Genomic DNA, 24,270 nt, shown 5'->3' with positions numbered 1-24,270 from the left:
TAAAACAGGCTTTCAGAAATACTGATCATGATGCAGAGATTCAGAATTTAGATCCCTGCATCTTTTTCAGCTGAAGTTGTTTAATGGTTCAGTAATTCTCTGACCAGAGGGGCTTGCAGAATCAATGGCAACAACATTCAAGCAAACACTTTCTCTGAAAGTGTTTCCCATTGACCCATTTTAAGCCCTTAATTCTTTTCCCTATTTATAAATCATCTACCCTCTGAACTCCCATAGAGAGTGCATTTTTGTATGCTGAAAATAATAAGATTATTAAAGCAATAGATCATCTTCCATCTTAAATAAAACCCTGCAGTCAAACATCTACTTGGATTGCAAATAATACAATCACTATCAATACCCTAAAACCAGAGTGATGGTGTTTGGCACCTCACAACAACTAATCCTTGTGCAGGCCTTGCCTATTAAACATTTAAATGGGACCCCATGCCACAGTACCCTAGAACACATGTACCTAAGAGGGGTACTTAATCAAAAAATTATTCTTCCATTGCCACGCAGAGCAGCTAGTAGATAAAGTCTTGAAGTGGCTAAGTATCTCAGAAAATCACTCACTACTTTCAACAGAATTAATATTTTACTGCAAAGACTTGAGGCTATATTGCTTGTCACCTCTCTGCTCTCCCCATAAACATGACAGTCCTTTCCATTACTGTAAAAGTCATATGAGAGTACAAATACACAGTATTGCTTATACTATTTCAGTAAAGGTACTTGTCTGTCTCAGTTCAGTCATTTTATATATATATATATATATATATATATATATATATATATATATGGGTCCACTTTATAATTTCAAAATACTGAAATCTCGAAATTCAGTATTTCAAAACTACAAAGTTGAAAACCCAACCACAACTCACAACTTTGAAAACACACAACTGCGAAATTCAAAATCCCGTAAGTACGCTACACATACAGTACACACATAAACATACACACAAATCCCCCCACAACCAAACAAACTCATCTAAGTTGCATATAAACAGGGGAGCAAGCCATCCTGCAACCCCCATGTGGGGGGATGTGCCGCACACACCCCCCTACTTATATATTCTAATTCCAAGATCGCACAAACAGAAACACAAAAGGAACTCAAACACACCCATTTTACAGTCACTCAAACAAACACATAACAGTCACAACACACACTTACACACACTAAACCCCTAACCAACATACTTACACACAAAAACTTACCAAAATTAAACCCAAACATCCACACACCGTACCGACGGAAGCAGAAATTCAAAATATCTGTGCTTCCGTATTTTGAATTTCGCGCTTCTGATGGTTTTGAAAATGTGAATCTGCGGCTTTGTATGTTCGAAATACTGAATTTCAAGATTTCAGTATTTTGAAATTACAAAGTGGACCCATATATATATATATATATATATATATATATATATATATATGTGTGTGTGTGTGTATACTACGTCTATAGTTTTGCTTTGTGCTGTTTGTGTTTTACTTTATTTCCTTATATGTATTTCACAATGTAAATGGTATTTTATATTTTTCTTTTTTCTTTTTCATTTTTTTAATTCTTCATGTATATGTCATGGTTTAAATAGGTCTACATCCCTTAGTCGCATCACTAATGAATGAATACCTATTCGTTGAAACTTTTTTTATCAAAGCTGCTAATCATCGAATGGCAAATTTTTCCTAGGGCAAACCAACAGTTGGCCGCCATCTGAAATTTGCCCCTTTCCCCACTGCGGTGTGATGTCAGAGTTGGTATATTTAGTTAGGTGGGGTGTGGGGGGCATAGCCCCCCACCTGGGTAGGTTTTAACTTTTATGATTTTTTTCATGGTCTTTTGGTTGGCCTACTGTTGGTTTGCCCTAGTTAAAATTCTGATTAAAACGGTGGTCGATGATTAATGGCTTTGATTAAAAAAGGTTTGACTAATGGGTATTCGCTCATTAGTGATTCGACAAAGTGATATAGACCCGATTTAAACTGTACTGTTTATTTTGCTTTTTGCATTTTATCATTTGCATTTTCTTCTTGCATTCTAGGCTATGTTTTTAGATTCCACTGTATCTTTACTATTTAAGTGATTGTTATCTGTTACATCTTTGCTGATTATCTTGCCACTTTGCTGAATAGTGCTCAAAGACCAGCCCACTTACCTAAACAAAGTGACAGATAAATAGATAGAATGCATTTTTATCTAGAGAGTTTATATACAAACTGAAGTAGCTACCTTAATACTGTTGTGTGCTGTACCTAAGTGGAATTCTGCACCAGTCACATTTGCCCATTCCCCCACAGTAAAATACAGGATTAATGTAAAAAGGTGTATGGGAACAAACATATATTTTTGGGGAGGGTGAAGTCATTGACATTATACCTTCCTGCCACTTAAAACAGTAATTTCTTAGATTGCTACTTGTTAAATGAATTAAAACATTTTGTTTTCTGTTCTGATCTTGAAGTGAAAAGGCTTCTTTTTTACATAAAGCAATCCCTTTTACTACAGTAGGATTCACAGATTGTCACTTCCCTACTTAATACTCTGATTCTCCTGAATCACAAATTATTAGTTTAAATATGCAACAGAATGGTCAATGGTCAATCCTCATATAAATTCTGATTTTTGAAAGCCATTTTCAGCTGCTAGTTTTAAATTAATTTGCTGGAAAAGAACATGCAGCTCACTGCACCTAAACAAAATAACTCATTAAGTTCCAGTTTACAAAATGCAAACACAGCTGTCATACAAAAGATAAAAGTTAGTTGTGTCTTTTATGTGCTTTTCATGTCTTCAGAACAAACCAATAATTTTATTTTAAAATTCTAAATCTCACAGTTTTGGATTGTCATTTTTATGATAAACAAATAAACTTACCACTGTGCAGTATAGTGTACAGACAACACCTGTTGCTACTAAAACTCCCCAAAGATCCAGTCCAGTGACTAAAAAACAGAAAGAAAATACCACTTGAAAGCACAGCAGATCAAAATCAGTAAAAAAAAATTTGAAAAACTGGTAGATTATGGAACTGCTTGTATTTTAGGAGTTTCAATTTCAGTAGAACACCAGACAAATCATAGATTTAAATTTTAAGTATTTGTCATTTCATTTGATCTATAGGTCTTAGAATCACTCTTAGATTATTGAAAAAGCACTCACTGTGTCTGAAAAACATGGTCCATGTATATAAAATGAACAGAAATAGCATTTACTGGTTTTAAAATTAAATCCATTTAATTTACAACATGGAATAATTAATATTACATAAAAAATTCCATTCAAGTACTATAAAATAAAAAATAAAAATTTCCACGTTTTTATTACCTTTTCTGATGCATCACATCTGGCTGTGTCTACTGCAAATGGTCTATTGTGATCAGTGTACTACTCCACTAAACAAACTAAATAAATATTTCATAAATTGCACTGGCCGAACTGAAAAGCATGTATAAATTGGATAACTAAGTAGAATTTTATAGCTATAGATATTTGGAAGGAAGATGCACATACACACACACACACACACACACACACACAAACAGCAAGTGGGCTGGAGTGAGATTAGAACCCCTACCTATCTAGTCTTACACACTACAGATCACAGTACGCATTGCACACACCACTGCTTAAGTCTGATTTGGGTTGTGGGTGGTAGGTCAAATTACTGGGTACATCGACATCCTGATAATGAAAACAGATGAATGAGAGGTGTACAAGATCGATAATCCTTGCGTAGAGGAATATTCCCTTTCACCAGGGATTGTGATCTCAGAGTTAGTATATATAATTAGCAGGGGGTGTTGGGGGTATGGGAAGTGCAGAGGGCTTGCACTCTCCCATAGAAATTGGTTAACTCCACTCCAGGATAGTCTCCACAGCACGGGTAGAACATGTCAACCTTTGTTGAATTTATATAACTAGGTTGATATCCTGGATGTCAGTGTAGTTGGTAGTTTGATCAACTGCATTACATCTATATGTATGTGTATATATATATATATATATATATATATATATATATATATATATATATATATATACTCTAAAATCACAAGATCAAACTAAAAAACTCAAATCCTGGAAGACTGAACTTGTAAGAAGGAGCAATACTGTATTTCTTTTTGCAAAGACCTGGACTGTGAGGGATTGTGACACAGCACAGATCATGGTATTAGTCCTTTTCCCACTGGGTTGCAGTCTCAGATCTGGAATATATAAGTTGCTGGGGCAGTGCAGTGTCAGGTGTTTTTTTATAGTTTTATCTTCCAGGATCTGAGAATTTTGGCTTCATCTTGTAAATTTCAAATATGTGGGGATTCAGTCTTGTAAAAGGGAACTATACATATATATATATATATATATATATATATATATATATCCACGCACAACTCCTTTTTCCCCATTTTTGCATATGGGATTGGGGATGTCACTTTAACAGTGACAACCATCTACTGCCAATATTCCCCCTTCAGGGTAGTTAGCTCTTCAGTGGTTGATCTTCCATGCCACATATACACATGCAGACCTATGGTCAGTTTAGTGCATCTAAAACACCTACTGCATGTGTTTGGAATGTGAGAGGAATCCAGACCGCCTGGGGAAAGCCACAGAAACACAGATAGGGCATTCAGACTCCACACAGAAGGTATATCAGTTGAGAAACGAACTGCAGAATCTCTTGCCGTGAGCTAACAACACTACCCGCTACAGCACTTTGCCTATATACATATATAAATTAAAAATAATATGAATGATGCAAAATGTATCAGCTTCATTGAGCAGGAAGCTGAATTTGGAGAAATGAATGCGGTCAGGTGATTTTAAGATATTGACAAAACAAGGACAATACAGCAAAAGACTGGACAATTAAATAGGGTAATGTGAAGAAAGCACCATTACTGGAACGCTAAGCTGGGAATTTTAAATTATACCAATTAGAGGTCATCTTGGGGTGGAACATCTCAAAGGGATGGGGAGATTGTACAGGTCACAGACACAGAAAAGATGTTTCATAAATGCATAAATGTAAAAACGTTTTTTACTTTCCTAACAACAGATGCTTAAGGATTGTATATGAGCTTTCTGAAAAGGAATGTGTTCAACAGAGAGCTTTAGTTTTCAAGAGACTAAAAATTGTTCATGCTTTGTGCAAAGCCAGGTATGTCTCATTACATATTTAGCTTTGACTTTAAACACTGTGGCACAGACATCAGAGCTCATGGTATACTTGTAGATATAATTAATCCCTTTGTCATGCAGTGAGTACATAAACTAATTAAAACATCCAAAAGTTCACTTAAATGGGAAATAGAACAGCAAGCAAATGTAATTTTTTAGCTTATTTTGATAACTGGGCAAGTGAACTGTTCAGAGGGCTCTTTTCAGCTGTGACCTAGGGTGAATGTGTAAAAGAACATTATAATAAAATATGATACATGAAATATTATGAATAACACATTAATGCAGTGATATAAACTTTGCAGTAAAGCTGTAATGAGTAAATACCATAATTATATAAACAGATGGCTTAATAAGTTATGTTTAATATACAGTAACATTTGCAGACAAATTTGAATACAGTCATAGTAGCAGTGGGTTGTCTCAGCATATAAAGAGGAGTGCTGCAGGAGTGTTGCCAAGACGATTCTGATTACTGGGAATATAACACGAGCCAGTAGTGTGCAAACTCAGTGCAGTGCATAGTAATCTATTTAGTATTGGTACTACTTGCATAATAATCTGTTTTGCATACATGATGCTTATTTATTTCATTTTCTTAACTGACCTGGCCACAGGTGGACAGGACTCATTCATTAAGGGGACCTGTAGAGGAAAGCTCCATAGAAAAAAAAAGACATATAACCCCTATCAGAAAATTATAAATAATTTAGGCAAGTTGAGTGACAGGTCTGTTTACCAGTCATTATTTTTCTACTCTACTATACAGTTATTTAAGGCAGTAATGCATGTCATTTGTATATCAAACTTGTTTGTACAGACGTGTGTTAAAAAAAGGTATTTTATAAAGTACTGAGTTGAAGGATGTATCCAGAGTGTGCCCTGTTGGAAGAAAACAGAAATGTGCACAAACTATTGTAAGTGTTTAAATGTATATATTTTAACAATGGAAACTGGAATACAGGAGGTTAACTTCAGTCCAGCAAAACGTCAGAAAAATAGCTGAAATTAAATTACTTTATGACAGCAAGAGACAGGATGTCTGCACTAGGGAGTTATCTCTGTTGCCTTTAAGGCAAAATAATTACTAGGCTTGAGATGTGGAAGTGTTTTATTGTTTTATGACTTCCTGCATTTGCCAAAGATATGAGGAAAAGCCCTTGTCTATGTATTTTTACAGGTAGATGCTAAATGCTACCAGCTGCCATCAATGGTTATTTTGGGCCTGGGGACTAGAAGTCAGATGACATGAAATGATGTCATTCTGCAAGCTATCCCAGTAGTAATATTTGAGATATCAATTTGATGAGTCTCTGAGAGAGAGACAGCATTCTTTATTCTGTCTTTGACCTGACAACATCAGCTAGAAGATCTATTTACCACATCTGCCTTGCTTTTCTTAAGTATGTTAACTAGGGTATAGTAATTCTCTTAGATATAGTCAGGAATATAGCAAAGTTTAGCTTAGATTTTTTTTATTTATTTGACACTGTCCTGCAATGTTGTTTTAAATATTTCCTGTGATTTTGAACTCTGATGCCACTGTAAATATATATTTAGCATTGCCTTGTTCTTTTATTATTTATTATTAAATATATTTAAACCTTTCATTGTGGCTGATCTGTGTAGAGAAATTTAAGTTCTGAGAGTACTTGTGTATTTACTTGGTGACACTGTGTAGACCACTCCTAATAACCTTGCTCTTGGTCAAACTAACCTTTGTATTAATAGTAACATTACACAGTAAGATTGGACACCCTTTGTAAAGGGCCTTAAAGTAGCTGATAAAGAGTGACTGGTGGCAGTGATAACTACCTTATATCTGGGCAGAAGGGGGCATAGTAAGTAAACCTGTGCGAGCCTTTCCCAGGTGTGTCTGTATGTGTAAATCAAAACTCAAAGAGTGTGTGTGTCTGCTACTTGGGCAGGGATACGAAGCACTGGTTGGATGGGGAGAGTGCTCGAGGTCTTGGCTTGGTCACTCAGCTGAGATCTCAACTCTATAACTGTGCCAGTGGGGAATCTTTTAGGGGATCTGGAGAAAGAGGGAGAAACCAGTCACTGACTTGACTGTGGTCCCTGTGTGCTCTTAAGGAAAAATTACACTTGATATAGAGAGCTGCATCTGGAAATACTGTATGTGTACTTCTCATCCTCCCAATGTACGTCACTCACTGGTGCTAGTGGTGAGGATTGAGTTTCCTTTATTACTGGTCCAGTGGTGGGACGTCACAGGGGGTATTTCATGGGGCGTGACTGGAGGTGATGAGGGGGTGAGTTTGAGCTGAATTTATCAGCCAGCAGGTTTGCTATTTCTTCTGGCTGAGTATAGGTAGCGCCATCTACAGTCAACTCAGCACATTGTTGAGTGTTTCTCTTCAGATTTCTGACATAACTAAAAAATATTTTGTGGTTATCCTTTGCTTGGGAGGCTATTTTAGTCTCAAATTTAGCCTTTGAAGACTTTACTAGTTCTCTGATTTGCTTGTTGAGACTAATGAAGGATTTCTTTTTCTCTGTTGTGCACCCTCACACTTACTTCTAGATAGAACATTCTTCCTTCTGTTGTATGGTCTATTTATGCCAGAGGTTCACCAGGGTGGCTTGTTTTTCTGACTAGACCAGGGTTTAATTTGGTCAGGTACTGCCATTTCTATGCAGTTGTTTAAGTGGTTGTATATGGCATTCATTTATATTCCTGTGCAGGCCTCCATGTTTTGGGGGTTAGGGGCAGCTTTAAAATTACTTATGCTATCACTTAATAGAAAGTAATTTTCCTTAGAAAAATTCTTTAGGGTTTTAGGGTTTCATGGAGGTTCTACCATTACATTTATTTCAAAGGATTTATGATCCAATCTTACCAGTGAGGACATTACGCTGAGGGGGGTGCAACATTCCCCCATGTTTGTGAGCACTATGTCAAGGATATTTGAGCCCCTAGTGAGAGTGAAGACCATCTATTCCATAGCATTTGCATTGACAAAGTCCAGGAATCTCTATGCCTGCATGTTAGTGGTCATTTATGTTTCCCAGTTTGTGGAGGGGTAGTTAAAATCACCCATAAAAGTCAAAGTAAACTTTATTGTCATTTAGAACTACACACATGAAGCCTAAACAAATGTGCATCAGCTCAATTCTTGAGACTACAAAGAAAAGTGAAACAACACATACAAGTAGAGGAATAAACATAACTAACCAATACAAAGCTACTTCCAATACAAACAAGAAAGAGCAGAGACATTTACCAACACTCATATATGAAAAGAATACCCTCCCCTGAGTTAAATTAACTACCCTATTTAAGCTAGTACAAAACACACTACAGATTGAAATGCCTAAGTTATTTGCCAAATATTGCATGTGCGTGAGTTACATAATACTGACTATGGATATAATAAATAAATATTGCACTTACATGAGTATATATTGTACAAATAAATAAAAGTTGACTTATTATGTGTCCAGACCCCTGGGACTAGTGCTCGAGTTCAGAAGTGTAATCACTATAAGGTAGAAACTGTTACTGAATCTTGTAGTCCTGGAGTGGCTGCTGCAATATCTCCTGCCCGATGCTTAAACAGTCCATGTGCAGGAAGTGTGTTGCCCTGTATTATTTTGGTGGCCTTTCGGATGCTTCTTGCAGAATAAAAATGTTGCACCGATGGAAGACTGGAACCTGTTACCTTCTCTGCAACCCTTGCCACTCTTTGTAGTGCCTTCCTTTCTGTAACTGTGCAGCTTCCAAACTACACTGTGAAGTTGCAGGTGAAGATGCTCCCTATTGCACCTCTATAGAAGGTGGAGAGAATATGAAGAGGAAGCTTAGCTTTTTTTAGACTTCTTAAAAAGTGGAGGCATTGATGTGCTTTCTTGACCAGTTGACTGGTGTTTCCCGACTACAAGAGATCCTCTGATATGTGCACACCCAGGAATTTTGTACTGTTATCCCTGTCCGTACTCTCACCATTGATCCTGAGCACTGGGCGGTTTGTCCTCCTTTTCCTGAAGTCGATGATAATCTTGTTGGTCTTGATTACATTCAGGTCAGGGCTGTTCCCCTCACACCAACTGATCAGAGATGCCACCTCCTCTCTGTATGCCCTTTATTACTCCTTTGTAATGAGCCCCATGATTGTGGTGTCATCAGCAAACTTGATGACATGGTTGTACCAGTGCTTAGCATAGCAGTCGTGGATTAGGATGGTAAATAGCAGTGGGGTGACAACACATCCCTGTGGAACTCTGGTGTTAATCTGGATGCACTTTGATGTGTTCTTACCTGAATTCACCCTCTGTGGTCTCTCAGTCAGGAAGTCCAGGATCCAGTTAGAGAGATGTTACTAATTCCTAAATGTGCCAGTTTTCTATCGGCTGCATTGGTACCAACATATTAAATGCAGAGCTGAAGTCTATGAACAGCATCCTCACATAGTTGTCTTTACCTTCTAAATGCTCAAGGGAGATGTGCAGTGCTACTGATATGGCATCAGCCATGGATCAGTTACCTCTGTACGCAAAATGCAGAGGGTCAAAATCAGGAGGTAGGCATGATGAAACATGCTTTTTGATCAGCCACTCAAAACATTTCATAACAGTGGATGTCAGAGCAACTGGTCTGTAGTCATTACGGCTGGAGGGAGTGGTTTTCTTATGTAGTGAGATGATGTTAGTTTCCTTATAGCATGAGGGTACTTTTGTCATGGTAAGAGAGGTGTTAAATATTTACTTGAGCACTGTGCATAGTTGATCAGCACAGCCTTTTAATACCTTGCCTTGTATGAGGTCTGGGCCAACAGCCTTTTTGGGGGTTCACTCTCCTTAGTTCTCTTGTTGTTACCTCCTCTGTGCTGAGGTTGAGTAATGTATCCTTCTCGTCAGTGGGTAGCCTTAGTGCCAACCTGTTGTTTTTTCCTAAAATATACCAAAGAAGTTGTTCAAACTGTGCAGGAATTCGATGCTGTCCCCACACTGTGCTGACCTGATTTTATAGTCAGTGATCACCTGTATGCCTTGCCATAGTCTCCAGGCATCCTTCATGTCTTCAAAGTGGCTTTGTACCTTTCTGCCTTACTCCGTCTTAGCCTCCTTTATACCCCTCCTCAGATTACCTCTTGCTACACTTAGGGATGTTTTGTCCTTAGCCCTGTAAGCTGTGTTTCTATCCTTCAGAAGCTCATATACCTTAGGGGTGAGCCATGGCCTCTGGCTAGCTCTAATAGTGATACTCCTAGTATTTATTACCCCATCAACACAGTTTGAAATGTATGCAATCACTACCTCAGTGTATTCATCAGGGTTGAGATGCTGATTCCCTGTGGCTGCCTCCTTAAGCATATCCCAGTTTGTTCTTTGAAAGCAGTCTTGAAGGGCCACCATAGCCCCTCGGGCCATACCCTGATTTCTTTCTTTGTGGGGTTCTCTCTAACCAATGCAGGTTTGTAAGCTGGCAATAGCAAGATGGTATAATGGTCAGAGTTTCCCATTTGTGGAAGTTACAGTGCCTTATAAGCTTTCTTTAAATTTATGTACACCTTGTCCAGGATATTATCATCCCTTGTAGGAATGTCCACATACTGATGGTGATGTACACCTTGTCCAGGATATTATCATCCCTTGAAGGAATGTCCACATACTGATGGTGATGTGAGAGTACTTCTTTCAGATCTGCTTTATTAAAGTCACCAGCTGCCACATGTAAAGTCAGGATATTTGCGCTGCAGCTCACCCATGTGATTGCATAGTTTATTTAGAGCCTCAGTGGTATTAGCACGAGGTGGGATATACACCACTGTTACACTGACCCCATTCAGCTCCTTGGGCAAGTAAAATGGTCTACATTTAATGGACACGGACTCTAAATTCTCACAGCAGTGTGACAGTATGATTTCACAGTTGCTGCACCATCTTTTGTTAATATAGATGCAGACGCAACCTCCCCTGGCCTTCCCGCACAGTGTATGTTTTCTGTCTGCATGAAATAGCGTAACATTCTCTACGTTTACTGCATCATTTATCTCATCATGCAGCCACGTGTCAGGAATCAAAAAGAAACACGCATTTCTCACCTTGTTCTTGCCCATGAGTAGTGTGTGGGGCTGAATGGTAAACTTTAGGTATGCAGAGTGATTTTCATGGTTCATAGTTGGGGACCTGTAGCTAGTGATGATATGGTGGCAGATTTTGTCTATGGTCAGCTGGACATGGAGTAGCTCAACCGAGTCATCCTGCCAATAGAATTCCCTGTTGTCCTGCTCTAACTCTCTGCCCACACTCTTGATAATTTCACTTTCAAAATCAGTTATGTGAAGCGCAGACTTCTTAAAACCATTACATGATATGCTGTGGTTAAATAATGTACTAACTGCACAACTTCATGTAGTCTTATTTAATTGGAAAGGCTTACATACCATACCACATACAATGCCACATACCAGACATACTGTAACATATGGGCCTACCACAAGTCCTCGCATGATAGCAGCTCACAACATACTTGCTCTAAATGGTAAGTACCCAAACTCTTACTAGTCTAATCCTTATTATCAAAAGCATAGCTATGGTGGGGTGAAGGGGACAGACACCCTGGGTGCAAAGTGTTAGGGCATGTAATCAGGTCTTCAGTGCATTACTGACATTCCTTAATGCTGATAGGGCACTTTTGGTCTGATCTGAAGCAATGCTTTAGTGCTCACTGTGTTGCATAAACTGGAACAGCTCTTTGCTACACTTTAAAATTAAATTGCTTTTTTAGGTCTAACTGAAGCACTTCAGTGCACCATGCATGACATAATGTATAGCAAACTGTTTCTTGAAAATGTAGCAAGTAGGTTGCCACAGTTTATGAACAGCTTTGTTTGTAGTGGAAAGAATGGACCTGGCTTCCTCCTTGAGTTATGAGTGATTAAATCAGAGAACAGAACCTTTCTTTTTCTCCTCTAGGAGTATGCCTGCTTATGAAGAATGGACCTAGCTGGCTTGCTCCTTAAGTTAGGAATGCTAGATCTGGAATGGACTTTTTTTTTCTTTTGCAGCTCAACTTAAATTAAGGGGCAGAGCGCAAGATTGCAGGACAATATTGGTACTAGAATATCTCGCTAATGGCTTTCAAATCCTTTAACTGTATGTTTTTGCTGTGGAAAAAAAAATACAATTACAGGAGAGGACAGAGTTCATTATACCAGAGCTGCTTCTGCAGTGGAATTACTGAGGCAAGTAAAATTGCAAACCTGTATCGACTATAAAGCATTGTGCTGTCAAATTAACTGTGACTTGTGGAAAACTTGTGGAAATTGTCCTAGGTAATGCAAAGTGTGGAGAATAATTTGCTTAAAAAGTGAAGCATTTACTGATATAGAGGCATAGCTTTCAGTCTCCTACATCAGACAGTCAAAGGTCACTGTGGGTGAGGACTCTAGTAACTTCAATTCTGCCTGGCTGTATACAGGGAGTATGCATCAGAACGATCCAAAATTCCAACACAAAATTTTTGAAAGTCGAAGTATTTAGAACAATCCCTTCAATTAAATTATTTTATTTCTAAAGGAAGCCAGTTCAAAATCCTCCCACTTCAAAAGAGAGACTGACTACTCATCATCCCTTTTATAGGTTTTAGTGGGATAAATGCTTTTGTCTTTGTATACTTCTTCACATCCACCTCTTATAACTGGATCTGAAGAAGTTTGCAAAGATGAAGGCGCTTATCCCAATAAATCCTCCAGAAGCAGGGACAAATCCAGAAATAATCCAGGACAATCAGGGTCACTTTTAAATACCAGCTGACAGAATAAGAGAATGTTAATTACTATGCATTTCCTGAAACAAAGGAAGTCTGCAACTGTAATTATTGTCAATTATTAAATACAATCCATCTCTTTTTCTCCCAAAATTACCAGTTTTAGCAGGGATTAGGAAGATAAGCTTGAACCAAAATCAGGGATACCACTTTAAATCATGAACAATTGAGAAGATTGCACAGTCTTGAAAAATGTTGTGGCAATCCAAAGTCTATATTCACTGCTATGCTGAGAATTATTTTTCTGGCTTTCCTGAGAAAATAAGTCAGACATTTGTAGAGTGTATATACATGGGTATATTTAGGGAAAAAGTGTTACACTATACTGCATGCTTTACCTGTAAAGTCTAAGCAATATGTAAAAGGTGCCACTGAAATTAATTGTATGGTATTTGTGAAACACTTCAAGGGCATTGCTGCACAAAATAAACCCAGTAGTATATCTGCATTTTGTTGGTTGCTCTATGAAGTAGTGGGCAAGCTTGTAGCATATAAAGAAATTATATATATATATATATATATATATATATATATATATATATATATATATATAAAGAAGTAGTCCATGAGTGGAGACTTTCATGTTGAAAAAGAAAATTAGAATGTAAGGCTGATAACTCTGTAGTGTACAGAATGAAATTTTAAACTGTTCAAACAAATTCAGAGTATGGTATGTAGTAACAATGAATCAGATATTTCTTTGCATTTGTGAATTGTTCTGTGTTTAAAGTAAGCAAAACTGGCTGTTTGCCTTTCCTTTCTGAAGAGAACTGTATTGATTCTGAAAGTATGCCACTTTGATAGAAACTGCTGTAAACTGTGGACTTAAAAGCAAGTTGCAATCAATCCATAAACCTTTTTCCCACTTTTGCACATGGGGATGGGGTGTCATTTCAACAGTGACAATCATGAGTAGAGCCAAGGTTAACACTGCTAGGTGGCTAGTCCTGCCACAGTAGTTCTCACACCACACACTGCTATGAACACACACGTATGGCCAATTCAGAGTGTCCAGTCCACAACAGTATTTACCCTGTGCCCATATGGAGGCTTACACTAGCAATAAAAGTGAGCCTTTGTGGGAGTTAAAGGGTGCTAAGAGACGTGACAAAAGCTATATGTGACAAAATGACTTTATCAAAACATTGTGTCCATTTTGTGAAACTAAAGTTAATATAAGCTGATGTTTTTACGTGAAGCCAAAAGGGGGTCTAATGATGAGTAGAGCAATAAAGCAGTGTTGATTCTAAAAGGGTAACCCCTCTGACAGGAAGGGGGGTGTCATTGCTGAGAAACACAAGAAAATGCATTGATTCTAAAATGTTAAGTCCTCTGACAGGAAGTTGAAAGATGAGTGTTAGTTGCTGAGTAAGGCAAAAATAAGTGTTGATTTTGAAAATAAATCCTCGGAAAGTAAAAGGGGTTCAACTGTGAATAGCCAAAGAAGGAAAATTGTGTGAAACCTGATAAACCAGTTGTGAGTTGCCTATACTGAAAATAAAAAGCAAATGATGTCATGTGCAAAACAGCACTTGTGCTGCTATTATAGAAGAACAACTAAGTCCTGGTGAGGAACAGCAGTATGAATTAACCAGAGAAAGTGATGTCGGCCAGCTATGTCCTGCGCAGCAGAAGGACAGTACCTTGTGCCAGAGTTCACTGACAGGAAGGAGTAAGTATGGGAGTAAGTATATGCCAGAGGGTGTCTGACAGGAAGGAGTAAGTATGTGCCAGAGGGTGTCTGACAGGAAGGAGTAAGTATGTGCCAGAGGGTCTCCGACAGGAAGTGGTAAGTATGTCCAGGGGGTCTCTGACAGGAAGTAGTAAGTATGTGCCAAAGTTCACTAACAGGAAGGAGTAAATATGTGCCAGAGAGTGTCTGACAGGAAGGATTAAATAAATGATTTGTAGTCCAGTATTGTAAATATGGAAAGTGAGCTCTTCGCTGGAAGCAGTGATTCTGGCTCTGCTTTTAAGTGAAATGGAATAAATGGTGCTGAAGGGCAGAACCCGAGTATTGTTAAGAAATAAGAACTTGTAGAAAAGGCATTGTTGCTTGTTACAGGAAATATGTTGGTGCAACAAAGGGCTAGCCAAAAACAATATAAAGTAAATGTAACTCACAACGCTATATAATTTTGGAAGATGAAATTAAAAAAATATTGAGTATAAAAATTTTAAAACAGCTACAAGGTGTTTTCTTTAAGTAGGAAGAGCTTACTATTTTGTAGAAACAGATACTTTCTGAACCTGAAAGTAAAGTGACGGAAATTTTTACTGTATTAAGAGACTTGGCAAAGTAGAATAAAGAGAAGCCTGATGTGTCCAGTAGGGTCTATAAAATTTCCGTACAAGTGGGGGCAGTCAAATATCAATGTAAGCCTGAAAGTGTTGTCAAGAGATGTCAAAATCAGAAACAAAAAGAACAAAGTGACTTGGAATTGGAACTTGAGACGAAAGAAAAGTAAGTCACAAATGCAAACTGACATTGGATGTTTACAAAAGGAAACCTGTGGCTGGAGCAACAAGGTTTACAGGTCCCTGCTTGACCTAAAAAAATAAGTAGAACAAACAAGCTAAGAATTAGTCACTAAAAGAACAACTTCAAGACCCCTGAAACAGGGCTGACAACTGTATACAGACTGATGCTCATAACAATGAAGTAATGAAGTAGATTTGTCTTGTTTACAACTAAAAGAAGTCTAAAAATATAAATGGGAAGTAATCAGATGACACTGGTCAGTGGGAACCTCAAACAGACTATCTGTCAAGCAACACATAGGAGCAGATATCAATTTCTTAATAACGCAATCAATGTATCCCAAAATTGGAACAAAAATCTGAAAACAATAAGGACCTTGTACATGTGGTATATAGGAAGAAGAGAGAATGTTAACTGGTAAAATGGACAACCAGTATGTGCCTAACTTCATACAAAAAAGGAAAGTCTCTCAGTAGATTAAAGTTCAGGGTAAGGACATTGACTGAGTCACAGTTCATGGAACTGGAGGTCATAGAAAACATGGCCGTACATATGTCCGCTAAGTGGGAAAATCTGGTCCAGTATAGCAGAAATGATAAAGCAGAGTGTTGTGATTAGTTTGAAGTATAGTGAATACAGTGAATTAGAGACACAAAACTCAAAACTGCTGTTAAAACATGCCATCTTAACTAAAATATGCATAATCATTATGTACCTCTATTTACCCATAATGAGATCAAGGCTATACTGAGTAGGCCAGTGGGTGTAGTCTATAAGGAACTAAGAGAACCATACTGAGATACAGATAGAAATACAAAATTCATTAAACACCAGTATATCAGCTCAAAGTGACAGCTGTAGAAAATGAGTCCAATCATGAGTCAGCAAGAGTAGAAACTATAGAACACCGCAGAAAAACTGAAGCTCAGAAAACAGAATGCATTAAGCCAGCGTTCTTCCCAGTACCAAGAGAAAAGCAAAGTGAATTTGAATGAACAATCAAATTGATAAATTCTTGCCACTATGAATAGTGCATATCATTTGGCAACTGTGGTGCCATGTCTGTTCCCAAGATGGACATGTTGTTATGTGGTTCTTAATCTGGAATTCTAAATTTACCAATAAAATTGTGGGTCAGACAAGGTGAGATTGGGCTGGGCAATAATGCTCATTATTATAGCTGTGAGCTGGAGGGGGTTACGTGGTATAGTGTCTCCTAGCAACTGTTGTGGGGTGTGAGAAGCTGCAGTCTTGGGTTATAAAGAGCACAGAAACGGCTAAGGGTAAAACCAAGGTGCAGAAAAAGTATTAACAAAACAAAAAAAGCTGCACCAAGCTAACACACAGTAAACGTTTATTCAAACAAACACGAAGTGGTAAGCACTTTCACAACTACTGTTGCTTCATCAGACATAACTTGAAAATAGCAAAATGCTTATATAGGTACAGTCAAAGAGCCAATAAACCTATTAATTTGAATTGGCCAATAGTGTCATGTCACATAGTACCAACAATAGAATAACAATTAAATAAAAATTAAATAAAAAACTAAACAAATTGTGAATAGGCATTACCATTATAACTTACTCAAATGCATAAATTAAACATGTATATATATATATATATATATATATATATATATATATGTGTGTGTGTGAAATATATAAAAATGTGTATAATATATGCATAAAAATAGATAAAACATGTTAAAAAAGGTTAAAAAGGTTTTAAAAAAGAAGAATTAATGTTTAAGTCGTCTAGCCTTTAAAAAAGGAATTAAAGAGGTAGTGCCATTTAGGCCAGGATATTTCTCAGCATTAAGTTTAAGAATCCATTTTTGTTCATGCCCCTCTGTAACATTTTCTATATCTCCTCCTCTTAAGTTCTTAGGTATATGTTGTATAACAACGAACCTAAAAGTGTGAGAATTATCAGTGCAAATTACATGGTTAGCTAGCGCATTAGATTCCTCACGATTATTAATCTCTAATATGCTCTAGTATTCTATCTTTCAGCATCCCATTAGTTTTGCCTACATAAAATGCAGGACATTGCTGACAGAAGCAAAAATAAACAACATCAGTAGTTCTACAATCAGAATACTGGTAAGATTCATAATATCAGAGCCACATCCTTTTCACAGCATAAAAACATCATCTACAAAACAAACATACCAAAGCACTTGTCCAAGAAAAGGGTTGTTACCAGATAAAATGTTCTGTCCCTCCCAACAAACCAGGGCTAGGTTGGCATAGCTATTGGCACAAGCAGTGCCCATAGCCACGCCAACTTTCTGCAGAAAAAAATTATTCTGAAACATGACACTGTTATTCTCTAGTATAATTTCCAATAAACTACAAATCAATTGGATCTTAGTGTTAGTATAACATATATTAGCAGTAAAAAATTCTCTGACTCTGTCTATGCCCCATGAGTTGGGAATACTTGTGAATAAAGATTCTATATCCATTGTGACAAAGACAAAATCTACATTACTATCCATACTATCAATCCTATCCTGTAAGCATTCCAAAAACATCTTAGTATCTCTTAAAATGTTATGGCAGCCTTCCAAGAAACCATGTAGAATTCCTTCAACATAAATGGAGAGAGGTTCAGTGCACCAACCAGTGCCTGAAACAATGGGTCTCATAGGTGGAACACACAAATCTTTATGGACCTTGGGCAAGCCATAAACCCTGGGAACAACTGGTTTATAAACATTGAAATACTTAAACAGAGAATCATCAATCAAATCAGTGATTAATAAATCAAAAATCAGAAAAGACACTTTGTCAACAATTGCATTCACTGCAGGCTTAGAAATACATCGGTATGTGTGTGTATTAAATAAAAGTTTCTCCATTTGTCTAATACACAGATCCTTGTCTAATAAAACTATACCACCACTTTATCTGCTTGTTTGATAATCGAGTGTAAGTTTTTAAATCTTGTAAAGCTCTATATTCATCTGTTGTCAAATTGCAAAAAGAATAACTATTGGTAGAAAATACATTCACATCCCTAAAAGCAGTTTCACAAGAGTCAATAAACCTTTGTATTCCTGCAGACGTTGCTGGAACAAAAGTACTTGGTTGCTTATAAGTGTAATTCTTATTACATAAACCTGCTGAATCCGCAGGAAATAAATATTTAAGTGAAAGACTCCTACCCAATAGTCTTAAATCTTTTAACATCTCTGCAATATCAGCTTTTCTGGCAGGGATGAAAGACAGGCCCTTATGTAAAAGACTAAGCTGTTCAGCATTCAAACTAAAAGATGAAATGTTAATTACCGAAACTGAGACTATATTCGTCTCCTTTTGGGCTGTTGCACAGTTCCCTCCATAGAATGGTTCTTGGGCATCCTTCTGTTTTGTGAGATGCTTCTTAAGCATGTTCTGTACGGTAGTGCTGCCTTCAGTGTATAATCGCCTTTCTTGGTTCTGTCTAAAAAAACACTGGTATCATCTGCTGATCCCTGAGCTCGTACAATAGATCCTGAGGGGACGCTAGAAGTGTGCAGCATTACTGATTCAAATTTCGACGCACTGGTGGGTCTCATCGAATTACCAGATTTATGCTAATTGGTACAAGAGTTGTTAGATTGCCCGAAGTAGATGAAGCAGGAGAAACATGGGCAATTGGGTCTCCAGTTTCGGCGCTCATAGATTCAAGTGCCACAGCAATCCTCTCATCCGAAGGACCGGAAGTGGAGCTGGAAACATTGGAGGAATGAAGCATACGTTCCTGTGAGGTGACGTTGATAGAATTTGCTTTAAAAGTTCCATTCTCTTGATTTGATCTAGTAACCACATCTCTGGGCCATGAAAAAACATTATTTTTTGCAAAATCTGCTTTATCTCTGTTAACCTTAGATAGTTTAACACTTTGAAGTTTCTTTTCATAAGAAACAATGCTGTCCTGTAGTTGATCCATTTTATTTAGGGTAATATCACAAGAGAAACTGTCAGTAATCTTTGTCTCAAGTGCAATAATCTCAGACTTAAAATCAGCCTCTTTAGGTGAAAAAAAAACTCAAGTAAAAGTTCCATGTATCTAGAGCTAAATTGTAAATTAAGCTCTTGCCACTTACAAAGTAATGCAGGATAGGTATCTCCATATGTAGGCATGTTTAGTATCCTTAAACCGCGTGGAATAATCTTGGCTTCCAGAGAAGCTTGTAGATGCAGCCGCTGCCACTGCAATCTTTTATATTTGTACATCAAATTCTCTAGATTTCTATAAAGTTGAAAAAATTCTGGTAAACGCTGTTGAGCAGAAAAAACTTCATCTGTACAAGCACGAATATCTGTACTCAGTAAAGGGTTCAGTGGAACATCTAAAATTCTTAAGAAACGATGATGTTGTCCACTCAAGGACTGCTCAGTAGAATTATCCTCCATAAATAATGTGTGCCCCTTCACCAAATAAAAATGAAATATAAAGAGCACAGAAACGGCTAAGGGTAAAACCAAGGTGCAGAAAAAGTATTAACAAAATGAAAAAAGCTGCACCAAGCTAACACACAGTAAACGTTTATTCAAAAAACATGAAGTGGTAAGCGCTTTCACAACTACTGTTGCTTCATCAGACATAACTTGAAAATAGCAAAATGCTTATATAGGTACAATCAAAGAGCCAAAAAAACTATTAATTTGAATTGGCCAATAGTGTCATGTCACATAGTACCAACAATAGAATAACAATTAAATAAAAATTAAATAAAAAACTAAACAAATTGTGAATAGGCATTACCATTATAACTTGCTCAAATGCATAAATTAAACATGTATATATATATATATATATATATATATATATATATATATATATATAAAATATATCAAATGTGTATAATATATGCATAAAAATAGATAAAAACCTGTTAAAAAAGGTTAAAAAGGTTTTAAAATAGAAGAATTAATGTTTAAGTCGTCTAGCCTTTAAAAAGGAATTAAAGAGATAGTGCCATTTAGGCCAGGATATTTCTCAGCATTAAGTTTAAGAATCCATTTTTGTTCATGTTCAATGGCACTACCTCTTTAATTCCTTTTTTAAAGGTTAGACGACTTAAACATTAATTCTGCTTTTTTAAAAACTTTTTAACCTTTTTTTAACAGGTTTTATCTATTTTTATGCATATATTATACATATTTTTATTTATTTTTTATACATATATATATATATATATATATATATATGTGTGTGTGTGTGTGTGTGTATATACATGTTTAATTTATGCATTTGAGCAAATTATAATGGTAATGCCTATTAACAATTTTAGTTTTTTTATTTAATTTTTATTTAATTGTTATTCTATTGTTGGTACTATGTGACATGACACTATTGGCCAATTCAAATTAATAGGTATATTGGCTCTTTGATTGTACCTATATAAGCATTTTGCTATTTTCAGGTTATGTCTGATGAAGCAACAGTAGTTGTGAAAGCGCTTACCACTTCATGTTTGTTTGAATAAATGTTTACTGTGTGTTAGCTTGGTGCAGCTTTTTTCATTTTGCAGTCTTGGGTTAGTCTGGAAGGAGCAGCCACACCTGTCCTTGGTGGAAAAAGCCACACCCCCTTTTTATAAAAGGGAGGATCAGAAAGAGAGAGAGAGAGAGATGGAGGGAGTGAGAGAAAAAAAAATGTGGGCCTGTCTGGCAAGCAGGCACAGTATAACAGGCAGGGGCCTATACAGTGTGAGACTGAATATTGGAGACATTGACAGTATATAAACATTCTCTTTCAGATTCTAATACTATGCTTACTTTTGCTGGCATTTATTATGTCATACCTACTAGACTAATTTATATTTTAAGTGGTGTGTTTAAGTAGTAAGGAAAATAGACAGGTAATTCTGACTGATGCATTATTTGCACCAGGGTTAGCTACACATGCATGAATATTCAATGAGTACATGTTTTAAAAAAGATGCTTACTGGTTGGAATTCTGGCCTTTAAGGTGTCATTATATGGTCTGATCATATGGGAAGAATTATGCATGCAATATCATGGGACATTTGTTTTATTAACACTGATGAAATTGTGTGTAGCAGTGAAAACAGTTGTTCACAATAGAAATCAATTAAGCATTCAAGTCTCTTGGCTAAATGAATTTCACTTTTTTCCCCTTTGAATTCTAGATTTTGGTGTTTATATATTGATGTGTGTGTGTGTGTGTGTGTGTGTGCGTGTGTGCGTGTGTGATGTAGCCACAACACATTTCGTCATTTCTGTCATGAATGGTTCAAACAATAAATGCAATACCAGTAAACTATAGTTGTATGATTAATAACATGGGGTATCCAGGTTCTCATAGTATGTTGAGTGCATATCTTTGCAATCCCCCCATATACCACCTAACTAAAATATACCAACTCCAATATCACACAGTACTAGAGAAAAACAAAACTCACCCCCATCTCCTGTATTCCATGATGTCCTTCCATTTTACTGTTGCAGTATTCTTAACGAGGGATCCCCTGCAAAGGGAGGCCCAACGTCCAGCCACTATACCAAAGCCTTTAGATTGTTAATGATACACCGTACATCACACATATGCTCCCCGCACAAGGCATAGGGCATAAAGGACTTCTTTGCCACCAGTCCAAACACCATCTTTGATTGCCGGTCTGATCACTTGAGTCATTGCTGGTTTACCTAGCTGTTCAGATAAGTGTCCCATTGGGGTTTTTTGCTTTTAGCAGTTGTTTTGTTGTGGGGTTTTATGTCATCCAGAAAGGGTAAATGCCAGTGTGGGAGACAGATTCCCTATAAAGACCATCACAAGAAGTGCTTGTTTTGTTTTGGTGCTTGTACTATTTGTCAGGCTTTTGTTCCAAAGACCTTGCATAGTCGTCTTTCATCCCTCTCCATTTATCTTGAAAACTAGCATATAAAGCTTTTAGCAAAAGACTCTGTGGAAGGTACTTCCTGGCCTGAGGGTCAACCGTCTTCGAAGAAGGCCAAAAAAGTCAGATCATATTCTTCAGCTGTGCCTCCTCCATTGGATGTTTCTCTTGAGGCAAGTGAAAGTCCTGAGGATCACCTGGTTCCTGGGCTGAATTCCTCTGCCACGACTGGTTCGGAGGCCAGCATGGATCCGGCTTCTCGCATGTCCTCAGATGCCTTGAAGATGTCTGCTTTGGATGCTCAGAGGGAACTGAGGCTGATTATCACTGAAGGGCCAAGGGAGGTTCCTCAGAAACTGGTTAGGGAGGAAGTCCCAGCTACGATTATTGAGTGTTGACCAGCATTGGAGTCTTCCACATTTCATAAGGTGGACATCCCTTTAAAACAGAAGCAAAAGACAAAACATATTTCTTCTGCTCCTAAGGACCCTCAAAGTGAATGGCAGAATTTTACACAGGGTTTGTTCAATGCTCTTATGGCCTTGAAGCCTCCTCAGTGGGTCTGTGTTCTGGTTCCTTCTTGGTCATTTTCCCCTCTCAAGAGATCTAAGGAACAGGATTTCTCTGAGGAAGAAGATGATTCTGATGAGGAACCCCTGGCCTATTCTATCCAGATTCTATCCCCTTTGGATTATGGCTCTGAGGAAGAGGAGTCTGATAGTCCTGAATCTCCTTTTTAGGAGATTTCTTTTGGGGATACCATTTCCAAGATGATAGAATTCTTTAAATGGGATTGTTCCCAAGTGTCTGACATTCAGAGGAGATATTATGTGTTCCTTCAAATGGAGTCTCCTAGACCGTCTGCTGTTCCTCCTGTTTTGGCTTCTCTATTGGATGCCTTTTATAGGTTCATAGGTTCATTAGGTTGGTACTAGGCTATCGGCCCTATACAAGCCTAGCCATAACAATTCCCTGGCTATTTTTTGCCAGGATATGTACTTCCCTGGTCTCCTGTCTAGCAGGGCAACTGATGTAATCCCCAGGGTGAATTTCCTATCTCCCATTCAATCGTCAAGGTTCCTTTTGAAGAGGGCCAAAGAGGCGCTCAGCTTGACATGTATGGGCAGTCTATTCCAGAGTATGGGGAGTCTCTGGGTTAGGAACCTATCCCTCCAGCATGTTTTGTTTATTGTGATGACCAGGTTTAGATCCCTGGAGCATGTGACTCTAAGGGATTGGGATTTCTTTAAGTGCAGCACATCCAACAGCACTGGGTTTGACATGGCCTTGTATGTTAAGCAGAGATCACCTCTGAGTAGGCGATATCCGACAGAGTATAGCTGAAAGTTTTTTTAGACGGTCAGCATAGGGCATCTGCTTTAAGCCTGTGATTCTTTTAGTGAGGTATTTCTGTGGCCTTTCCAGTTTTTGCAGATGTCTTGTGAGGTACATACCAAGTGGTGCGTTGTACTCTATAATGGGTCTGATGAGGGATGAGTACAGTGGGACAATGACCCCTTTTTTCTGGATGAAAAGCCCTTAGTGATAAGGTGTGCCACACAGAAAGATTTTCTGACTATTGTGGCTGTGTGGTTATAGAAGGTGAGCCCACTGTCCACTTGTGTCCCTAAGTCCCTTATCACCCTTTCGGTGTTTAGTGTGCTGCCACTTATGTGGTAATTCATGGATACATGTTTTTTCTCAAAGGGGATAACTATACATTTCTTGGCATTGAGCTTGAGCCCATGGCTCTGGCATCAAGCATCTGTTTCTGTAAAGCTATTTTGTAGAATATCCACATCATTTGGGGATTCAGTAATGGCTCCCAGTTTGCAGTCATCTGCGAACTTTGTTAGCCAGAGTCCCTTAGTGCTGGCCTGTACTTCAGAGAAGTAGATGCCAAACAAGAGCGGTCTCAGGACTGAACCCTGAGATACTCCACTTGTCACTT

The 24,270-nt window shown here is 37.6% G+C and overlaps 1 protein-coding gene across 1 annotated transcript in view; it reads right to left on the bottom strand.

The window, feature by feature from the left end:
* The window catches only part of LOC122805770 (sodium-coupled monocarboxylate transporter 1-like), a 515,621-nt gene that overhangs the window by 327,621 nt on the left and 163,730 nt on the right, over window positions 1–24,270 (bottom strand). The window contains exon 4 of the mRNA XM_044076038.1: window positions 2,885–2,952. Coding sequence (XP_043931973.1) covers window positions 2,885–2,952 — 68 coding nt within the window. The remainder of the gene's footprint in view (window positions 1–2,884; window positions 2,953–24,270) is intronic.

This window comes from Protopterus annectens, chromosome 7.part0, assembly GCF_019279795.1.
Source record: "Protopterus annectens isolate FY-2018-M chromosome 7.part0, PAN1.0, whole genome shotgun sequence".
Lineage (NCBI taxonomy): Eukaryota > Metazoa > Chordata > Ceratodontiformes > Protopteridae > Protopterus > Protopterus annectens.
Note: the sequence above shows the minus strand (reverse complement) of the source record. Positions and strands in the feature narration are given on the sequence as shown.